General features: G+C 46.4%; 1 protein-coding gene across 10 annotated transcripts in view; it reads left to right on the top strand.

The window, feature by feature from the left end:
- LOC119656644 (zinc metalloproteinase-disintegrin-like jararhagin) overlaps positions 1-23,098 on the top strand; it is a 973,582-nt gene that overhangs the window by 896,437 nt on the left and 54,047 nt on the right. For all 10 annotated transcript variants that reach the window (XR_005250066.1, XM_038063100.1, XM_038063098.1 and 7 more), the window contains one exon: positions 18,212-18,279. Coding sequence is in view for 9 of the 10 variants with exons in the window: in XM_038063100.1 (XP_037919028.1) it covers positions 18,212-18,279 (68 nt within the window). In the remaining variant the exon portion in view is untranslated. The remainder of the gene's footprint in view (positions 1-18,211; positions 18,280-23,098) is intronic.

Below are 23,098 nucleotides of genomic sequence, written 5' to 3' on the forward strand. Positions count from 1 at the left end.
CGCGAATGGTTGCTTGGCGGAGACTATAGGCGACTGAATGCTCAGTTCCAGACCAATACCCTATTTCACTCATCCATGGTTTTGCGCCCTCGCTTACGAACTGTCGGTCGCAAACTTTAGATCACACCAAGGAGTATCACCAAATCCCTGTCACTCCTGAAGACATTCCGAAAACGGCCATCTGCATACCTTTCCGGCTCTTTGAGTTCAGCAGAATGACTTTCGGCTTGTGCAAGGCTGCGCAGACTTTCTAGTCTCCTTGAGCTCGGACTTGTCCTAAACGTTGAAAAATGCAGATTCCAACAGAATTTCTCGGTCACTTAATAACCCCTGACGGTATCCAACTTGACCCAGACAGGGTTGATTCGATAAAGAGCATTCCCCTGTGAATCACGATGAAGGATCTGTGAGAGATCTTGAGCATGTTAATCTTCTATCGTCGTTTCTTGCTCAAGGTCGCTCATCACCAAACGACCTTCAACGCCTACTTATCTGGGCCCAAAACCAAAGACTCCCGCGTTACCTAGTCTACTGAGGCCATCCATGCTTTTGAGTCAGTCAAACAACAGTTTGTTGATGCAACACTGCTTGCATTTCCTCAGCCAGATGCACCCCTAGATGTGTTCGCGCCGCTCTATACCAACGGATGAATCAAATTTTCCAATCCTTAAGCTTCTTTTCAAAACAACTCAACCCAGCTCAGCGTAACTACAGCATCTACGATCGTCAGCTACTCGCCGCGCAGCTACTCGCTTTAAAATACTCCCATTTCTCCCTTGAAGGCCTGCGTGTTTACGAACCACAAGCCCCTTACTTTCGCGCTTATACAAAAGCATGACAAAGCGTCCCCTCGCCAACTTCGGCACTTGAGTTATATCAGTTTACTTCTGGTATTCAACACGGGTCTCAAAAAGGCAATGTTGTTACAGACGCTTTGTCTCGAATCTCGGAGGTCACACACAATGGCCAAGGAACTGAAAGGCGACGCAGAGCTCCTGAGCCTAAAGGCAAACTCCTAATACAAGTTCAAGGAGTTTCCTATTTGCGGCTCAAACTCTTATTTACTCTACGAGACCTCAGATAAAGCGAAGCCATTCATTCCGGCCGATTTTCGCATGAAAGTATTATATTTCACGGAATACACGATTTTGTGCACCAAGGCATCAGGACGACGAACCGGTTAGTCACTGAAAAAGGCTTCTGGCCGCCCATGAGCAACGACGTAAACTCTTAAGCCAGACAATGCATCGCGTATCAGAAGTGCAAGGTCAACCAGCACGTACGAAAGGAAGTAGATGTATTCCCTAGGTCAACCAAGCGCCTCCAAGCCATCCATCTTGACATCAACATTCCTTTGCAAGACTTGTACTTGTAGCCTCACAATCATGGACAGGTTCACGCTTTGGCCTCAGCGAAAACCTCTTAATGACATTACGGCATAATCATGTGCCGAGCCCTCTGTCGAGAGTGGATTCTGCGCTTTTGAGTACCAGCCGTAATAATCACGGACCAGAGAATGCAATTCGAGTCTACTCTTTCCGCAGAGTTAGGCATGTTCCTTGGCTCCAAACGGCATATGACTGCATACCATCCACAGTCCAATGGTATGCTGGAACGTTGGCAGCGGACGCTGAAGGCCGCCTTAATGGCTTGCGGCGATCCGTTGTGGTCGTGGTTCTTGCCTTTCGTCCTCCGCACAGCCCCACGAGAGGAATTCACGGGCAGTCCCGCAGAGATGGTCTACGAGGGGAATCTGCGCATTTCCGCCGACCCTGTGCTGGACATTAAAACAGGGTTAAGCGACTCTGGCATGCTGCGTCTGCTCAGATTTTGAAGCTCAGACCCTCCCTTAATAGTAGTAATCATCGAATTAAGATCCTTTTTGCGAAGTTCTCAATATTAACGGAGATATAAGCGTTTAAAGATTCCTCCAAATTTCAGCAATTTTTCTGGCCGCCAGACCCCAAACCTATATATCATTTTGACACTCAGACCCTCCCCCGATAGTAGTGATCACGATTTCGAAGCTGCGACCCACTCCACCTTCCTGACACGCGAAGACTGAGGTCAACACCCCGAGTTACCTCGAGTCGTGTTCACAGGTACATGCACATGGACACCTAGATTTCATCAATGTCTACTTGGACGATCTTTTCATCTGATCATCCGACATGCAGGAGCATCTGGAGCATCTACGCATCGTAATCAATATCCTCTTGGCAAACAGAGTTCGCGTCAACTTGGGCAAGTGTGTGTTTGCGAAAATTGAAATCGATTTCTTGCGGTTCACAGTTAGTGGACATAGTTCAAACCGCCGCAGGATAAAGTCGAAGCCATTCTGCCCTACCCCAGATCGAAAACTCATCGGGGCCTGAAACGCTACCTCGTATTTCAAAGAGCACATCCCATACGCAGCTAAATCACAAGCTCTGCTCAACGACCAACTTCGAAATGCAAAGAAGCGAGATAAGAGACAGATTGACTGGATTCCCCAGCTCGAAAAAAACTCTCGCCAACGCGAGTTTTCTCCGTCTAGACGCAAAAATCATTCTCTCTGCCGATGCATCTTCAACGGCGATCGGCAGTTAATTGGAGCAGATAACAGGTGGAAAGTGTCATCCAGTTGGCTTTTTTTCGAGGAAACTGTCTACTACAGAGCAGAAGTATAGCCCATACGACGGTGAGCTCTTGGCAATTTTCACGATGCTCAAGCACTTTTCCCATATCGTCGAAGGTAAACATTTCGTGATACCTACAGCAAGCCCCTGGTCAAGGCATTCCAACAACGTCCTGAGAAAGCTTCTCCACAGCGGATGCAGCAGCCAATATCGTTCACATTCCAGGTGAAGAAAATGTCGTTGCAGACGCTCTCTCTCGTGTTTACACGATTAATACGCTGACCAAATTTGATGCGAAGACTATCAGCGAAGCTCAAGCTGACCCCGATGCAGACTTGCCAATTGATGACGCTACATCGCTCAATATGCAGCAGATTGAAGGAATTCAAGTCCTCTGCGATATCTCTTTGCGGTAATTCGTCCTTACCTGACACCATCTCTCTACGCAGAGTAGCTTTTGAAGTCGTCCATGGACCACCACACTCAAGCGACCCAAAAATATACCGTCAGTTAAAAGAAAAATTCATACGGCCTAGTATCAGAAAAGATGCGCTACGCTGGGTGCCCGAATCCATCCCATGCCAAAGAGCAGAGTTCCGGAGGCACCTTTGAACCACGTCCACTTAGACATCATCACGACGCTGTTGGTAAATGAGCATAGGCATTGTCTAACAATAACTGATAGATTTACCAGACGGCCACAGGCACATTTAAAAAACACAACGATGGACACAGTTGCAGCAGCATTTTACTCCGGACGCCATTCACCATTACAACCGACCAGGGCCCGCAATTCGAGGCAGCACTTTCTACACCTTTGGCAAAGCTGATGGGCGCTAAACGAATTCGCACAACGTCTTACAACCCTCAGAGCAATAATACCACTTATGTATCACCATCGCACTCCCTGGACCGAGAATCTGCTAACCGGCTTATTGGGACTCAGAACTGCGTACAAAGAGGTCATCAGAGCTTCTCCACCCGAACTCTTGCTAGGAACCTACATAAGAGTGTCAGTCGAATTTTTCGGTTCGGAGGACTTGTGACGCGGCAGGATTCGCAGCATTCGAAATTTGCTGGTACCACCGCAGATTCGGCGATAAAGCCACCAAGTGTACAATCCCTTGCAAATTCACGCCTGCCGCAAAAAACTAGGTCCGCGGGGGGTCCTGGCGACGGCCACCCAGAACGCAGCGCCACGTCACCTAACAATTTACGACCCTCTCAGCAGACGCAACTACCTTATCGATACTGGTGCGGAGGTTTCGGTTCTTTCCGTACCTCGGCAACATCAACTTTTTCCACAACCGCTCAAACTTGCGGCAGCAAATTCCTCCCGCATAAACACATATGGGTATAGGCAAGTAGACATGAGTCTTGGCTTGCGTAGGACGTTTACGTGGCATTTCATCCTGGCGGATGTCAGCTTCTCCATATTAGACGCAGACTTCTTGTGTCACTATGGGTTGCTGGTGGACTTGCAAAATAAGTCCCTTATAGACCCCACGACCGACCTTAATTCGTCGGGAAAAATGGTATCTCACCCAGGCAATAATTTTTCCGTTCTTTTAGAAGACATTATCGACTCTCGTGTTCGGGCACTTCTCCAAAAGTTCAGCCGGATTACTACCGAGCGTAGTCAATCCAAACCAGTGAAGCACAATGTGCAGCACCACATTATCACTACTGGTTTCCCCATCTTCTCAAAGGTACGTCCTCTACCATCCCAGAAACTGGCTATTGCACGGGAAAAGTTTGAACAACTCGTTCAACAGGGTATCTGCAGGCCCTCAAACAGCTGTCGGTCTTCCCAACTGCATATGGTACCTAAGCCAAACGGCGAATGGCGCCCATGTGGGATTACAGCATGCTAAATGCACAGATTGTTCCTGACCGATATCCAATTCCACTCATCCACGACTTTGCGCATCACCTCGCGAATTGCCGCATCTTTTCGACCTTGGACTTAACCAAGGCTTATCACCAAATCCCAGTAGCTCCTGAAGACATTCCAAAGACGGCAATATGCACACCCTTTGGACTCTTCTAGTTCACCCGGATGACTTTCGGATTGTGCAATGCGGCTCAAACCTTTCAAAGGTTCATCCACTCGGTCCTGCGAAACCTCGACTTCTGTTTCGTATATTTGGATGATGTTTTGGTCGCTTCTTCCACTGAGTCTGAGCACTTAGCCCATCTCGAGTTCATTTTTCAACGTCTCCTTGAGGCCGGTTTAGTCCTAAACGTTGAGAAATGCAAATTTCCCCAAAAACAGGTGAGATTCCTCAGCCATTTCATTTCCCCTGAAGGAATACAGCCCGATCCAGACAAGGTGCAAGCGATAACAAGTTTCCCGCGTCCAAAGACAGTGAGGGAGATGAGGAGGTTCTTGGGCATGCTAAACTTCTACCGTCGTTTCCTGCTCAAGGTCGCCCATCACCAGTCCATTTTGAACGCGTACTTGTCTGGCCCCAAATCTAAGGACACACGAGAGATCGTGTGGTCTGAAGAGACTATCCGCGCGTTTGACAAATCCCTTCAACAACTGGCCGACGCTACACTCTTGGCATTCCCTCTGCAAGATGCACCCCTAGCCGTTTTTGTTGATGCCTCTGGCATCGCAGTAGGTGCTGCCCTTCACCAAAAGGTGGATCAAGTTTGGCAGCCGTTGAGCTTCTTCTCGAAGCAGTTGAATTCCGCTCAACGGAACTACAATACCTACGATCGCGAACTGCTCGCCGCGTACTTGAGCATCAAATACTTCCGTTTCTCCCTAGAAGGCAGGCCATTCACTGTGTTCACGGACCATAAGCCTCTCACGTATGCTTTGAAACAGAAGCCCGACAAAGCGTCCCCTCATCAGCTTCGACATCTGAGCTTTATAAGCCAGTTTACGTCAGACATCCAGCACGTATCCGGCAAGGACAACATAGTTGCTGACGCTTTGTGTCGTATCTCCGAGGTTAACATCCCCGCCTCACTCGATTTTTCGGCTATTGCCAAGGCGCAGGAGGATGACGCAGCACTTCAGAGCCTCAAATCAAACCACAAATACAAATTTCCGGAGTTGCCCATCTTCGGCTCAAACCTCTCTCTCTGCTGCAAAGACTCGGAAAAGGGACCTCGGCCATACATTCCGGCCACCTTTCGCAAGGAAGTGTTCCACGCAGTTCACGACTTAGCGCATCCAGGCATCAGGACAACAAATCGGCTAGTCACCGAGAAATACTTCTGGCCCTCTATGAATAAGAATGTCAATTCCTGGGCCAGAGAGTGCATCGCATGCCAGAAGTGTAAAGTCTCCAGGCAGGTAGGGAAAGAAGTGGGCTCATTCCCCTGCACTACCAAGCGTTTCCACACAATACACCTCGACATAGTAGGGCCTTTGCGAGACTCGCACGGTTATAGGTATTGTCTCACAATCATCGACAGGTTTACGCGGTGGCCTGAGGCAATACCTATGAAAGATATTATGGCGCAATCATGTGCCGAAGCCCTCTGTCGAGAGTGGATACCTCGCTTTGGTGTCCCTGCAGTGGTCATCACTGACCAGGGAATGCAATTTGAGGCCACCCTTTTCTCGGAGTTAGGCAAACTCCTTGGTTTTAAACGCCAGCGGACTACTGCATACCACCCGCAATCCAATGGGATGCTAGAACGTTGGCACCGGACGCTGAAAGCCGCCATTATGGGATGCGACGATCCGTCCTGGTCCCAAGTTTTGCATCTCGTCCTACTCGGCCTACGTACAACCCGCCGAGAGGAATTTGCTACCAGCCCCGCGGAGCTAGTATACGGGGAGAACCCGAGACGCCCAAGCGATCCGGTCTTCGACAAGAGATCGGGTCTCACAGAGTCGAGGTTGGTGCGTCTGCTGAGGGACAATTTCCGACGTATAAAAGTCACACCACCCACCCGACACTCGTCCACACCTGCCTGTTCGCCCAGGATACCGTCCGGAAGCCGCTGCAGCCTCCATATGAGGGCCCGTACCGCGTTCTCGAGCGTGGAGAACATTTCTTCCAGCTCGAGATCGGTGGACACAAAAAGGTGGTCTCTCTGTCCAGGCTGAAACCCGTGTCCGCCCCGAAGCAGCGTCGTGTCCGCTTTGTGGATTGACGGTAAACGAAGTTCCGGGATCAGTCGTCGAAACCCCTAGGTTTCATCTGGGCACGGAGTGATGTGGCACGGCAGGATTCGCAACATTACCAGCGGATAGATGACGTCAGCGGCGCTCTACTCAGTTCAGAACTCGCAACAAGAGTGAAGAACAGAGTAGGTGACGAAAAAAATCCTGCCACGCCATAGACTTACACATGTCTTCATACTGTTTGCAGCTCTCACCTATTTACCACATAAGGTGATTCGCAGGTTAGACGATAGTCGGTATATCATCGACATCGACAGCAGACCAGCCACCGTGTCAACAAATTTGTTAGTAGCACGTTATGTCGTTGCTGACACCCTTTCACAGCAGCAGGAGGACCACGTTGAGCTTTCGGGTGTGGTCCATTTCGACTTGTGAGAGGCGAATGTTAGAGATGTCCAACCAGATGATACTGTTCTTGGGTTGCCTTCAGATCCTTCAGGGTTTTTCCAAAGAGTGGACAAAATTGTTCTTCTTTCACTCCGGTATTACGGTCGGTAGGAAATACCAAAGAAAATTTCTGTCCTAACATTGACGAAGCCAAGTGATAATTGGTTGATTTTTTGGATGCACTGAAGTTGACCCAATCATTTCAAATTTTCGAAGGTTTCTCAGCCATTCGAATAGTAGTACTCTCTCTTTTTCCGTTTATATCCTTTTTAATCAGATTTAGGGCAGTCTTCCATGTTGATTTCACAACTGCAAGGATATATTGCAGTGCATAAACTAATCCGCTGAGGTAAGTCCTCTGAATATTATTCTGTGATAATTAAAGTAAAAAACGATAATTTTTCAGCCCACAGTCTATTTAAATCAACGAATTAGTGCACTGACTGATAAAATTGTTCACGTACTGGAAACTAATTAGTGCAAAAATTCCGAACATCAAAGTAATTACATTTTATTTGAGCAAAAACAAAACAGTTGGATGGAAGTAGTAAAGGACACAGATTTAACGAACGCTGACACACCGCCATGGCCATGCAAGGCGTATATCCTGGACTATAAATGGCATATCACATGGTCAGCTGCTGACGTATTCCCGCCGCCTTGACCAAAATTTATTTCATAATTGAAGAGAGTAATATTATTGCCTCAATACATTATTGGTTGGCATTTATACTCCCGATGCACCATAAAGTGCAAACCTATGAAAATTGCAAACGTAAAATGCTCATGACATACGCATCCACGTTCAGATGGGTGTGTACAGGTCCACTCACACCTCGATTCACATCCTTTTTAAAAGGTTTTAAAATATATGGCGGACTTTTAAAAGTTGATCGGATCGGAAATGCCAATATATCTACAATTAAATTGCTCGTCGAAAGGATTGTATGCCACGCCCTAGGGGCGCACATGCATGGACGAACTAAAGGTTATTTGCTGAGGTAGTCAGCGAATTGCAACTTTTTTCAATCATTTAATTGAGTTTGAAACTAATTACAATATAAGCTACACTAAAATGCACTCGAAAATATAAATGCATCTATGCCGAGCTCTCTTTGACTTTCACAAAAAGTGCTTCTGTCAATAACAGAGGAAGCCATACATTTCCCGTAATGGAATTTTCTAATTTATGTCCACTACAATTCGGCATTATAGAGAACGAGAGGCGCCGGGATATTCAAAATAATTTCCATCCCACCCACTTGCTGAGGACAATTAAGCTTGGGCAAAGGAGAATTTGAAATTCTGAACATTTTCAGCGCGTTGGAATGAAGTTGATTATGTTGTTCCGGCATTTGCCCAACGCCTGCTGAAACTCAACTTGCCAACTTCGACTCCGGGCCCAAATCTTACTCTGGAAAACAATAAAGAAGAAGAAATAAAGGTCTTGGATATTGTAATGAGCAAACGGAATTGTGATGGTCATACACACATCCTGAGTGGTCAAATACGACCAAGAGCGAAGAGCTATCCGAATAACCTAAAAGGAATAAATTATCTGTGAAGGCCCCCCAAATTTTAAAGCTCCATCGAAGTGTTCCATCGACACTTGATTGCGCACCTCGATACTAGCCCGGCTCGGGAATGTAAGGCGGGGTCCGTCGAACACTTCGATCCCTCACATGTCATTTTACAAAAAATTCACGTGTCCTTGCCGTCGTGTGGGGCACAACGTTTCTTAGATTCAGTCGCACAACTTTCCTAGCTTTGATTACTTGAATCAGAGGAAGATAGCCTACTCTCGTTCACAACTTCGTTTTGTTGTGTCGGATAAAGAAACAAAAGTTTGGTAACATTATTCCCGGCTAGGCTCCACGAACACTTGACTACTTCTTTCAAGTTTTAGAGTTCAGGCCTTTTTCCCCCAAAAAGCAAGTGTTCCTAATCCTCGATTTTCCTTCCCACTTTGTTGAGTAGAGTTTCCTCATCATCATCATCATCAACGGCGCAACAACCGGTATCCGGTCTAGGCCTGCCTTAATAAGGCCACCAATTCGATATCCCTAAAGGCTGTCTGGCGTCCTGGCCTATCCCATCGCTCCATCTTAGGCAGGGTCTGCCTCGTCTTCTTTTTCTACCATAGATATTGCCCTTATAGACTTTCCGGGTGGGATCATCCTCATCCATACGGATTAAGTGACCCGCCCACCGTAACTTATTGAGCCGGATTTTATCCACAACCAGACGGTCATGGTATCGCTCATAGATTTCGTCATTGTGTAGGCTACGGAATCGTCCATCCTCATGTAGGGGACCAAAAATTCTCCGGAGGATTCTTCTCTCGAACGCGGTCAAGAGTTCGCAATTTTTCCTGCTAAGAACCCAAGTTTCCGAGGAATACATGAGGACTGGCAAGATCATAGTCTTGTACAGTAAGAGCTTTGACCCTATGGTGAGACGTTTCGAGCGGAACGGTCTTTATAAGCTGAAATAGGCTCTGTTGGCCGACAACAACCGTGCGCGGATTTCATCATCGCAGCTGTTATCGGTTGTGATTTTCTCGACCCTAGATAGGAGAAATTGTCAACGGTTTCAAAGTTGTATTCTCCTATCCTCATTCTTCCTGTTTGGCCAGTGCGATTTGATGTTGTTGGTTGGTTCGTCTTCGGTGCTGACGTTGCCCCCATATATTTTGTCTTGCCTTCATTGATGTGGAACCCAAGATCTCGAGCCAATCACCGCCTGGTCGATCTTTTTTTTTGGGTAGGGTAGGTGAATGCATTTACGCACACAGTGTTGGACTCCCGATTCGGTACGTCGTCGGACTACCAACTAAACACCGCCCCATCGTCAGAGAGCTAGCCTGGAACCGTTTGTCACATTACTTCGGGCTAGTCCCCGAGCTCTCCCGCCTTGCGGAGCCTTCAAATCAGGGAATTCCTTTCACCAACGGGAGGGGAGGGGAGGAAGGGAACTGTTAATTCAAGGAACCCCCTGCCATCCGGCTCCTTCACCGGTCGAGTTCTATCTTCTTAGCAACGAGAAGGGCCCGAACGTAATGGGCAACATGGTTCCACCTGTCAGCAGTCCTCAGCATCTCTTCGACAATGTTGTCTGGAGAGAGATCCCCTGTGTTCAAATAGAGCTGCTGATGAACCCCATCCCACCTTCCACAAGAAAAAAAAGTGTGGTGGGCGTCGTCCACAACTCCATTGCAAAACACACAATCCGGAGAACGCGCCTTTCCAATCTTCTAATCTCCAAGGTAAGACTGAAAACCTCCATGCCCACTTAAAAATTGGATAAGGAAATAGTCAGTCTCACCATGCTTCCGATTCAGTCACGCACCTAAGTTGCCGATGAGCCGCGCAGTCCATCTGCCTCTAGTTTCATTTTGCCAAGAGAGCTGCCACTCGTCTAGAGTGTGTTGCCGTTCTTCGCGAGCAACCACCTCCCTTGGCTCATCTCCCTTGCGCTTGTATATGGCCTGACGCTCCCTAGCAAGAAGGGCAACGGGGATAACTCCCGCGATCACCATCATGGCCGGTTCAGAGACAGTGCGGTATGCAGACGCCACCCGTAAAGCTCCCCGTATCTGTACTTGCGCGAGGCGTTTACGATATACCTCCTTTTTAAGGACGCCAGCCCATACCTCTGCGCCGTAGAGCAGGACAGACTGTGTTGAGCTCATCAGGAGACGTCGCCTACTAGACGTAGGACCCCCAATGTTTGCCATTAGCCTACTTAACGCTGAAACACCATCCGCAGCCTTGTTCACCGCTGCTTGGATTTGCTCAGAAAAGCTCACCTTTGAATCAAGAGTCAACCCAAGGTACTTGACCGCTGATTTTGACTCGATGATCGACTCGCCGTACGATATGGGACGCAGGGTCGGAATTCTCATTTTAGTCAGGATGACTACTTCGGTTTTTTCCAGTGCAAGGTTGAAACTATGAGTAGTCATCCATCCGCTTACCCGTCGCATCAATATGCCGAGTCTGCTTTGCACCTGTTCGACATTGCGTCCAGCAACAAGCGCTGCGACATCATCTGCATAGCCGACCAGTCGCAACTCTTCTGGCATGTCGAGTTTAAGCAGACTGCCATATGTAGCGTTCCAGAGGTCCGGCCCTAGGATGGATCCCTGTGCTACCCTCGACCTGACCTCCATCCACCTTTGACCCTCTAGTGTTTCATAGAGCAAGGAGCGGTTCCTCAGATAGTCCCTCAAAATAAGTAGGAGATAGATCGGCACGTTGAAGGTATTGTCTAGTGTGCCTAGAATGTCTTTCCATCTTAAGGAATTGAAAGCGTTTCTGACGTCAGGCGTTACGAGGAGCACCACCCGTCGAGTTCAGCGGCTATGTGCCTCTGCTCGTCGAACGGCTTCCACGACCTGCATGTCAGCATCAATTGTCGATCTCCCTGCCCTAAAACCAAACTGCCGGGGAGATAAATCTCCCGCAACGCGTATCGCTTCAGCGAGTCTACTTCTGATGAGCTTTTCGAGCACGGTATGTAGACGGCAATTCGGGATCGCCTTTCCCTTCAGGGATCAGCGCAAGCATCGCAACTTTTCAACGAGCAGGGAAAATGCCCACCCCCAAATCACCGCCTGCTCGATCTGGATGAAGGCAGTTTGTACGTCTCGGGTGGTTCTTCCCATTATGTCGGTATCGTCAGCATAGGCCAGTAGTTGGGTGGACTTAAAGACGATCGTACCTTTTGCATTTACCTCGGCATCACGGATCACATTCTCGAGGACCTGGTTAAAGAGGACGCATAATAGGACATCCCCTTTTCGTAGACCGTTGTTGATGTCGGATGGTCTTGAGAGTGATCCTGCTGCTTTTATCTGGCCTCACACATTGGTCAGGGTCAACCTAGTCAGTCTTATTAATTTCGTCGGGATACCGAATTCTCTCATGGCCGTGTACAGTTTTACCCTGGCTATGCTATCATAGGCGGCTTTAAAGTCGTTGGATAGATGGTGCAACTGTTGTCCATATTTCAACAGTTTTTCCATCGCTTGGCGCAGAGAGAAAATCTGATCTGTTGCTGATTTGCCTGGAGTGAAGCCTCTTTGGTATGGGCCAATGATGTTCTGGGCGTATGGGGCTATCCGGCCTAGCAAGATAGTGGAGAATATCTTATAGATGGTACTCAGCAACGTGATACTCTATAATTGTTGCACTGTGTGATATCTCCCTTTTTATGTATGAGACAGATATTGATTCGCTGTTCCATACCTTGAGCACAAGTTGATGAACCACTTGGTGTAACCGATCACTTCCATGTTTAACCAATTCGGCTGTAATTCCATCGGCTCCTGGCGACTTATGATTTTTTAGCCGATGAATTGCACGGACTGTTTCTCCTAAACTTGGTGGTGGCAGTATTTGTCCGTCGACTTCAGTTGGCGGAACCTCCAACTCGCCGATGTTCTGATTGTTTAGTAGCTCATCAAAGTACTCAACCCATCGCTCTAATATGCTCATTCTGTCGGAAATCAGATTTCCCTCTTTGTCTCAGCAGGATGAGCATCGAGGTGTATAAGGCTTCATCCTGCTGACTTGTTGGTAAAACTTCCGCGCCTGGTGCGGTTACTCCCTGTACTTTTCTAGTTCACAGAATTGTTGGTTCTCCCAGGCTTCCTTTTTTCGTCTGTGAAGTCGCTTCTCCGCTCGACGAAGTTCGTGATAAGTCTCTGCGCGTGCCCGCGTTCTTTGAGAATGCAACATTACTCGGTATGCGGCATTCTTCCGTTCCATTGCTAGCTTACATTCATCGTCAAACCAGCCGTTCCGACTCCTTTTGCGGTTGGGGCCAAGTATGTTTGTGGCCGTATCCATGATAACGTTCTTCAGGTGATTGTGAAGATCATTTGTTGATGCGTCATCTCCAGGTCCTCTGTTGACTGCGGTTATTGCGGCGGATAGCTTCAGTGTTCACTCTCACCTGATTGTCAGAGGGCATTCTAGGTGGTGTTATTATTCGAGCTCGGAGCACCATGCCAACGAGATAGTGATCCGAGTCTATATTGGCCCCCCTATATGTTCTGACATTCATCAAGGCTGAGAGGTGGCGGCGTTCGATCAACACGTGGTCAATTTGGTCGATAGTGGTCCCGTCTGGAGAGGCCCACGTATGTTTGTGAACCGCTTTCCGCGCAAACCAGGTACTTCCAACAACCATTTCGTGTGACCCTGCTAATTGAATAATCCGCAGTCCGTTATCAGAGTTTCCTGCCCTATACTTAATAGTATACCACAAGAGCTAGTCGTTTGTTGTGTTTGCCCTTGAGACTTAACGTCTCGTAAGTGATTACCTTCCAGAAGCCTCTGGATCTACGGACTTTTGCGGCGATATGTTAAAAGGTATTGCTGTAAGCTCCTCTGTAAGAAATGGACCGGATGCTGGCCTTCGGAATCATCGAGGAATCGCCACTCACCTTATGGTGAAACCTGACAAATTGCGGCTTTTCCTTGGAGCGCCTAAGGTAAGCAATGTCACCATGATGGACGCTTATCCTTTACATCTCATCGAGGAGTTTTTCAGTCGTCTCCCGAAGACTGGATTTCCTACGAATCTAGGTCTGAAAATTGCATCCAAGAATAACACTGCCTTCAGTTCGTGACCATACCATTTGGGCTCTGAAGTGCACCTCAAATCATGCAGCAACTGATGGCGCCCCCAAGTTTTCGTATATTTAGATGATTGCTGCTCATCACAGAGACCTTTAACAAGCGCTTTCTGCTCTTAAGCGAAGTGGCACTCTGTAATAAGACGCCCTTACCTGACATTGAACATCCGAGAGCAAATTTGTCGTGAAGGAGGTTCGATACTTGGGGCATATCATCGGTAATGGGACGATTTGTACCAATCCCGACAAGGTGCAGAATTTTTGTGACATGACACGAGAGAGATCGAAGTGCTCAAAGGACCTCCCCAAATCCCGGATCCTGGCTAGCACAGAGGCATGCAAGCACGTGTCGATGGAGGACTTGGATGGATCTTCAAAATTTGCGGGCGGACCTTTCGCGGTCAATTTCGCCATTTTTAAGGTTTTGTGTATAAAAAAAAACTTTTTAAAATCGGCTTACTATCTGTCTGTCCTTTTTTTGTGACTGATGGATTTCACCCATCATGGATACGCATTTGGAATCTAGGACACGCATGCCGGACTCCTACCGACTAACACCTCCCATATTTTCTCCACACTCTCCCCGACAGATCACTATTCTGGTATTGCTTCGCGGGGCTGTTCAGTTCTTAGCTGTTCACTCTACATGAGCTGCTACTGCTCTGTGTGGCGTTGATTGTACTAGCTTCCCTTATATGCCTCCACTGTGCTTCTGCTTCTGCTTCAACTGCCGCGATGTATTTGGTTGCACCATGTACCTTACTAGATTTTGCATCATTAAACAGGTATTTAGCTCTGTTTCAAGATTTCACCTTGATCTTTTAAATGTTGGACAGGCTTTTAAATGTTCAGCATCTTCGGTTGCACCTTGACAGGTAAGACAATCAAGACCGAACCTATAAAGGTGTGTGTGTGTGTGTGCAGTGGGGGAGAAGCTACAGCTTCTGAGCACTCGGGCCGTGTTGGTCCATTGTACTCGCCTCCCCCGTCTAACGGAATATTCCGGATTCGTTAACGTATCGCAGGATTTCCGTTAGTGGATGTGATGCTACTCGTCGCAATTGGAGGACATCGGCACCAAAGATGTGATGCCTGATGCGTCCATAGGCGGGGCACTCACATAGGAAATGCTCCGTGGATTCCGCTTCCTCATTACAGGAAGGACACGTATCATCTTCGGTAATTCCTATTCTGAACATACGCCCAGCTAGTGAATTATGGCCTGTCAGAATGTCCACAATACACCTGCAAGTCCTCCTGCTTTTCGTCAGGATAAATTTTGCGGTACGTATGTTGGGTTCTGGCAGGAAAAGTTTGGTGTGTCGAGCAGCATTTAGGCTCTGCCACCTGTCATTATGCAGATTTAGCCAACGCTACTGATACTCCAATTGCTGGCTCCGGTCCCGGCATAGGGGAGATTGACCCCTCTTTCGCTAAAGCGTCCGAGATTTCATTTCCCTCTATGCCACAATGACCACGTACCCAGAGTAGTTCCACCGTATTGAATCTAGACATAGAGTTCAAACGGTTTCTGCATTCCTAAACGATTTTCGAGGTGATCAATGGACTGCCCAATGCCCTCAGTGCAGCTTGACTGTCACTGCAGATTGCGATGCGCCTGCCCTTCAACCGCTCGTCAATCACCCAGTTTGCCACCCTTAGGATCACATAAACTTCGGCTTGAAAAACCATTGCATATTGTCCCAAAGGAAAAGCCCACTTCTCGTTTTTATTCGAGAGGTAGATTCCAGAACCCTCTTCTGTTTTTGAGCCATCGGTGTAGAAGACTTCCGTATATCCCGCCACGCATTCCTCTGGATCTTCCCAGTCCTCTCTACGCTTCAGAGTAACTACATATCTTCTACCAAACAGATGTATGGGGACACGAGAATCGGAAGGCATTGTAAGAACTAGATTCAGTCCTCCCAGTAACTCTTCCAATGCTCTGTGCCCCCCACATCCGTTGTTTTCCCATAGATCTAATCGAATTAGCCTATGAGCCGCTCTCATTGCAGTGCTTTGAATAAATATATCCAGGGGCTGCAAATTGAGTAGTGCATTCAGAGCTGCGCCGGGTGTTGTGCTCATGGCACCAGTGATATCCAGACAAACAGTTCTTTGCAGTGCGGCTAGTTTACAGTGAAAACCTTTTTGTCTCACCTTAACCCACCACACTACGGATGCATATACGAACATCGGCCTAATGATGGCAACGTATATCTACATTACCACATGAGGCCTGAGTCCCCCTGTCGAGGCAAAGGTCCGTCTGCACAGCCCATAAGCTGTGAGAGCTCGTTTCATCTTTACCTCTACATGTTTGTTCCAAAGAAGTTTTTTATCTAAAGTGACCCCCAGATATTTCGCTTCTATAAAGGTACTTCCTCTACCCACCGTGTCCGGTTAAGAACTGAGTCAGATCGTAAGTCGTCTCACTACGGTTCCGCATAGTCCACATATCTGCTGCTTGCCATGCAGCCATGCACTCACTTTGCTTGTTAAGGCCCGATTCCTGATTATCGTACAAACGACTTGCCTTATCGGTTAGAATATCCACTGGGATCATCCTCGCAGTCAGGCATGCTGCTTCAAGAAGTTGTTCGGTAGGTACAACGCATTCGGAGAACGCTTAGCCGATATGTAGCTTGGAACTGTCTGCGATTTTCTCCGATTGGTGCCGCGTATAAAAAGACAAAGCTGACGACTCGCGATAAAAGTCATCGTTGGCTGTGTTTATGGCCGCTTATATTCGGAAGCATCCTTGCCAGTGTTGAGCCGATAGTCGCCGTTCAGGCCTTCCCTACGATCATCATCATCAACAGCACAACAACCGGTATCCAGTCTAGTCCTTCCTTAATAAGGAACTCGAGACATCCTGGTTTTGTGCCGAGGTTCACCAATTCAATATCCCTAAAAGCTGTCTGGCGTCCTGACATACGTCATCGCTCCATCTCAGGCAAGGTCTGCCTCGTCTTCTTTTTCTACCATAGATATTACCCTTATAGACTCCCCGGGCTGGATCATTCTCATCCATGACCCACCCACCTACTTGTTTGCTGAAAGTGTCTGTTACCATTAGTCCACACCACAGCCTTTCCACTTATGTTTGTTTTCCAAACGCCTTGATAGAGACTTTTGTATTGTTCGCAAAAAAATAGCAACATCGATTCCCTCTTCATACACTTTCTGTGCTAGCAGGTCCTTGGCGGCTTAGCAGTAATTTAGATTCAGCTGGAAAACACTCATTTATGCAGGGCACTTAAAGCGATCCTGTGGGCTGGATACCTGATGCTACCCGTTTTGTGGTTGCAGTCGCGATCTTTGAGATCCCTGCGTAGAAGGCAGTAAGGATTCTCACTGCAGCCCTTCGCCAAATGATTTTCCCCTCCACATCTTCGACACAGTTTAGATCTGTCAGTGGTGCTGGTGCAATCCTTCTTTTCCTTCGATGGTTCAAACAGCAATACCCCTTTCTGTGTTCACCTAATTCGCCTTACATTGTTGCAAAGCTCTTTCAGCGTAGTATCCGCCTTGATCTTTCGTAAAATATCAGCGTAAGACATACCCTCTTTTCCAGTTATTACCAGTCCAAGTTGGGCTCGGATTCGTCTGGCTGTTAATTCCTTTCACCGCAGCATTGGCCGAAATTTGGGGAGGGGGAGCTCTTCCTTTTTTTCTTTTGTACTTGTCGTCTGTCTGTCTGTCTGGCACACATATTTTTCTCGGAATCGGTTGCAGCTATTGACACCAAATTTGGTGGAAAGGTGGAAACTGTGAACACTCACGCAAACAGTGAATCACATCATTCCCCGTAGAATTTAAGGGGAGGGTGTAAATTTTGTTCTCACCGAATATAGTCATGTGGGATTTCAAATGAAAGGTCTCGGTTAGTACTTTCCGGAGGGGTCTTAGTTTTGAGATTGGTTGGAAAGGTGGGGAGTGGGAGGGGTCGAAAGTGATTTCTTTCAGGAACCCATTCTCAGAAACTACGCAACGCAAAAATCTAAAAAAAATCCAGAGGCTATAATAGGTCAAAGTTGTAATTTCTACGCAAATTCAAAACTAAATGTCAGCATCACGCGAAAGTGTATATTCTCACATAATATATACACATTATGTGCTAAGTTCAAAAATTTGTTGATCATGCAATTAGATTTTATGTTCCACATTAAACAGGACATGAAATGATACTTCCCCCAAGTGTCAACCTTCAGGATCATTTGTTTTAAAATAAGATGTTGTCGATAGTTATGGCGACATAATCCAGATTTGTTTAAGAAAATTCTAAAACCAATTAAGTCCTCTGAAGCCAGGCAAACAACCCTTCAATAATAGTCCTCTTGGATCAATTAATTTACACCTACAAAGTAACTCTTCGCGTCGCGTATTAAAAGTATCTACTTTCTATTTTAGGGATCATAAACTGCAACAGATAATCCGAATGGCCGGTTCGGGTAGTGAAGAAGATCAGACGGTGACAGGTAAGTCATGAGTGAAAGGATTGCGTTAGCTTTCAAGAAAATTGACTCTATGCTGGAGGAATTAGTTAAGATTGTGTGATGTAGAATGAGATAACTATTTACAGCCTTTTTACATTGTATGTTGCATGATTAATTGCTATAGAAAATGCAATTTTTTATTTGGCAGTGACTACATAACCAACATTGTCTATTCCACACTATTTAATTCCACGTGTATTAATTCATTGATTGTATCTGAGCTTTATTCGTTTCTCACATTACCATTTCCATGAACCATTGTCTCTAAAATGACTCTTAGAATAACCTTTCACGTTTTGAAATTTTTGTTCTGATCAAATTTACATATTTACAATTCTTTCAAAATTTGTCAATTATTAAAAAATAAATTACAAACAAAACGAAGAAAGAAAAGATAGCAAGTCAGATATAAGGGATTTTTACGCCGGACAGTTAAAAACAACATGCTCCATATCCACCGGAATCATCTCCCATGATGGGCAATATGGGGATTCGTCACGCCCGAAGCGTGTATACCCTTCCGTACCCACTTAGGAAATGAGTTAAGTGGTAGCTACCTTTAACGTGCCTCCATTTAATATATTTTGAGACATCTAGAATAATCCTATGAGTCCAGTGTCCTTCAGCTGAATCATTCCATCTTTTTGCTTGCCGATTGCAAATCATGGATCATAGGGGCGTCGATCCTCGTTCGCCAAAATATTGATGGGGATCATACCTGGTATCACACATGCTGCTTCGTCTGATGATATACCTTAAGCGCAATGCACTCAATGAATATGGGGTTGCGATTTCTTCTTCTATTTGCCTCTAGCTTTTATGTCGATTCCCAGACCCGAGCGGAATCAAACGAGATGGAGCTGACAACCCTCGAGATAAGTAGCCGACCGCTTTACTTATGGCCACCTATATTCAGCAACATTCTTTCCGACAATATAGCAACCCCAAAAACTATTGTAGCAACCTCGTTACTACAATAATTTCTCAAGATGCGGCTTGAATTTTAGTCTTTGTCCAACCATGACGCCTAGGTGTTTAAGCGTTGATTGCCCATTCTTCGCTTAGTGCTCTGTAAGCGTCAAACCAGGGTCTTCTAACCAAGATCTTATTTCAAAAATTGCCTCGCATTGACAATAGATTTTGTCTTTCAGAATCCGAACAGCCTATCTGAGAGGCCACCCTCCCTTTTGTGATCAGTACGAGCGTATTATAGATGATCCGTTCGAAAAGTTTCCCATTGTCGTTTAACCTATAAGACAAAAGATCACCCAAAGGTTTATTTGGTTTCGTGATAAAAACAAGCTTCTGTTTCCTCCACTTTCCGGAAAAGGCCGCCGTAAAAGTTTCAGCGAACTACCTTGGAATTATTTTAACGACCACTACCAGAATTTTATTCGAAATGCCATCTAAGCCTGGGGCTTTATTTTCGACAATCTTCTTTGCGGCTTCCAGAACTTCTTTAGTAGTTACCTCGAGAGTTTCATAGGAATCTATCTGGACAGTGGACAGGTTCGATTCATTTGAAACTTTTGTAAAGAGGGTACTAATGAAATCCCGCAGCAAATCAGGGTTGGTGATCAGTCACGAACGTTTACCCTTGATTAATGCCATGACTGCCTTATATACACCTCCCCATTGGCCGGAGTCGGCTTTCTTGGATAACCTACCGGAGTGTTCAGTTTTACTTCTAGAGGTGGCTGCTTGCAGTTCTTTCCTTGCCTTCTTATATCGGTAGTGCAGCTCTTCAGACTCAGACCGATTTCAACTACGTTAACTGTGTCTCCTGGTTTTAAGGCAAAGTTTCCGGCATTCGTTTCTTGAGTACAGTGCGGCGTCGCATGGAAGCGCCTTTTGTATCTCCCTGCGTCTCCTTTTCTTCTGCGTTTCCCATCGGCATCGTTTCTCACAGAAGTACCTCCTCAAAAATTTGCTTGTCAAATTTCTTGAAGGTCCAACGCCTGCTGCAGTTCTCTTGATACATTTTGCTTCTGTCCCACGTTCCATCTCGAAGGTGATAGCCTGGTGTCCGCTGTGCGTATATTCCGTGCTCACCTGCCGTTCGAGATCCATAGATAATTTGACGCTATCAAACTTAAGGTCTATCACCGATCCCATATCCCGTCTCCGAAAAGTATTGACGCCGCCAGTATTTACCAGAACGACATTGATACGTGAAAATACCTTGAGCAATATGCGGCCCCTTGCATTTGTTTCGCCACTATCCCAATCTTTGGCCCTAACGTTAAGATCACCGACTATTATTATTAGGTTATGGTGGCTTGCTTCGGAAGCTAATCTTTCCACCATCAGTACGAGTTCATCTAGCATGAGGTTTAGCGCAGTAATTGAATATGCGAATGCCATCTACCTTAGGTCGTGTAAATCCGTCTTCTGGGCTATTGTTCGTATCTTCGCTTGTTCGGTTTCCGCGGGTCCAGACTGCCGCTCTTCCGCGTCTCACTACAAAAAGCTGAAATTGCTTTCGTGAACGCCGAATATCTTTAACTGCTTGTGATATGGTCGCTGTTGCCCTCCTAGGATTTAGGATTCGCATTGCCATCTTTGGCAATATCCTCTTCCTCTCCGCTTCTTCGGCACAACTTAGACCTATCGTACTTGCTTGTACATTTTCTCGAAATGTGTCCGAATTCCAAGCATTTGAAGCACCTCTTCGGCGATATATGTTCTCGCAGTCGACAGCTGGCCCAGCCAGCGCGAATTTTACCAATAGCAACAGCTTTTTTTGGCTCCTTCGAATGGCAAGCCTATTCTGGCCGTCTGAGTACGACCATATGCAATACGTAGCCTGATCACAATGGACTCAAGATTCGAACCTAGCCCAAGTTGGGTCTTTAAGACCTCTCAGCTCTATGCTTTTGTGATGGTCTGATCTAGGGCTTTACACTAAATCAGCATTGATTCCTGGCTCACCTTTACTTCCGCTGCTTTGTCCAGTGATCTCTTATGGAGATCGTGAGACTTACTATCCGCAGGCATATGCTCAAGGAGTAAGTCGCCTTCCTACGTATATGTTATCTACGTTTATCTTCCGCAAAATTTCCGCATATGTCAGCTCGCTTCTTGTTTTTATAATCAACGCATCGGTCCTTTCCTTCTTTTCTTCTCTACTTTAGTCCAGGTAGACTCATTGATGCGTTTCTCCAGATGGTTCAATATACTTTCACTAGGTAAGATTGTTGATTGTGGGGGTTGGGTTTTCCCATTTCTCTGTGGGAATTCTCTGTGCTGTGGTGTTCTTTTCCCTCTCAAAGACGATTCACTGCTGTATAATCACCTCTAGTCCGATGACTTTGAGGACATTTGTGTTACTACTTGTATTGTTGCGTTCCTTTTCATGGACCAGTGCTACTCATTTCGTACCTCAAAATATATTGATCGTATAGCATGCACTTTTTATTTCACCGTGCACACTGAGCCGAGTACCCATAAACGCCTGCTCCTCCAATCAAATGTTTTTATAAAATAAATACACGAAAGGTTCGGTATCTGAAGCGTTCAAATTCCGGTTTCCCGACTTGTTTTTTGGTTCGATGCAAAGTGGAAAGCTTCAAACCGCTGGCAACTGCCAGATGATTACATGGGACTCGCTGAAGAGTTTCCCCTTCCCCATTAGAATCTCTGAGTCTTTTAGGAAGCTCCAGTGATTCCTTTGTGCTCAGTATACTGTGTGCTGCTACATCCTCAATAGTGAAGGAGCTACTCCTAGAAGAGAGCGCACTTGACGTTGACTGCACTGCTGCCTTTTCTGTGGGCTTTTTACCTTCGTTACTTGCTTTCGTACTTCAAGATACGCACATTTAATAGCACACACGTGATCTTTTATTGTCTGGTGCACAGTATGCCGAGCATTGGCATACTCCATAAGATTTTTGATCATCGTACCAAGCTGTTATCCCTTCGGGCTCGTTACTCGCATCCTTCACCGCGCGTTGGCTAATTTTGTCACCATCATCAGCCTTTGCTGTCGGGAGTCATATTACTTTATGACTCTTCTTAAATGGGCTACTTCCAATATTTACCATTGGCGTCTTCTCGCTCGCTGTTTAGACTTGGTGACATTGACAAGCTCCCAGTGTAACTAGTAGCTCCGCTTGGAATAAACTGGCGAATCCAGAAAAAAGATCTGACTCGGCTACACCATGCATATCTGAGAAAACCCTCGCACTGGACCTGAACCTTCGATCAGTTAGTGAAGAATAACATACTGTGTCGTAGCTTGACAACTAGCCGCTAGTCTTCCACTGTGTCTTGGTTCGAAAACCTACTGCAAAAGTCCTCTTGAAGCTCGGCTTGCTTGGGGCGTAGTCCGTTGGGAATATCCAGGTTTCCCGATAGTTACTATGGCCAACATCCGGACTAACATAGTCTAAGAACAATGCATTGTTTAGTGTATTTAAAGTGGAGATTCAGGGTTAGCAGCTGCATGAATTCATTGAAAGTGTCTACCGGGCTAAACTGCAAAGCTTCAATACCACCTACACCCGTGGTTCTATGAATTCTATTAAGCTTTATTTCTTGATCAAAACCTGCCACCATCCAAAGAACCATCATTGGCCAGGAACCCCATTTTCTTACAAAGGTTCTCCTTATATGCATCGAGGTCTGAAAGACCTTCTTAACTCTCAGTTCTATGTTTAGTCTACAATTTAACGGATATTATATATATCGTACACAGAATTTGCAGCCCATTAGCCCATTTAGTGGTGAAGTAATTTGGATATCTTTGCCTTAATGTTAAATAACATCATTGCCGTCTGAATCATCCAGCCCGTACGCACCC

The sequence above is a fragment of the Hermetia illucens genome, chromosome 5 (assembly GCF_905115235.1).
Source record: "Hermetia illucens chromosome 5, iHerIll2.2.curated.20191125, whole genome shotgun sequence".
Taxonomy (NCBI): Eukaryota; Metazoa; Arthropoda; class Insecta; order Diptera; family Stratiomyidae; genus Hermetia; species Hermetia illucens.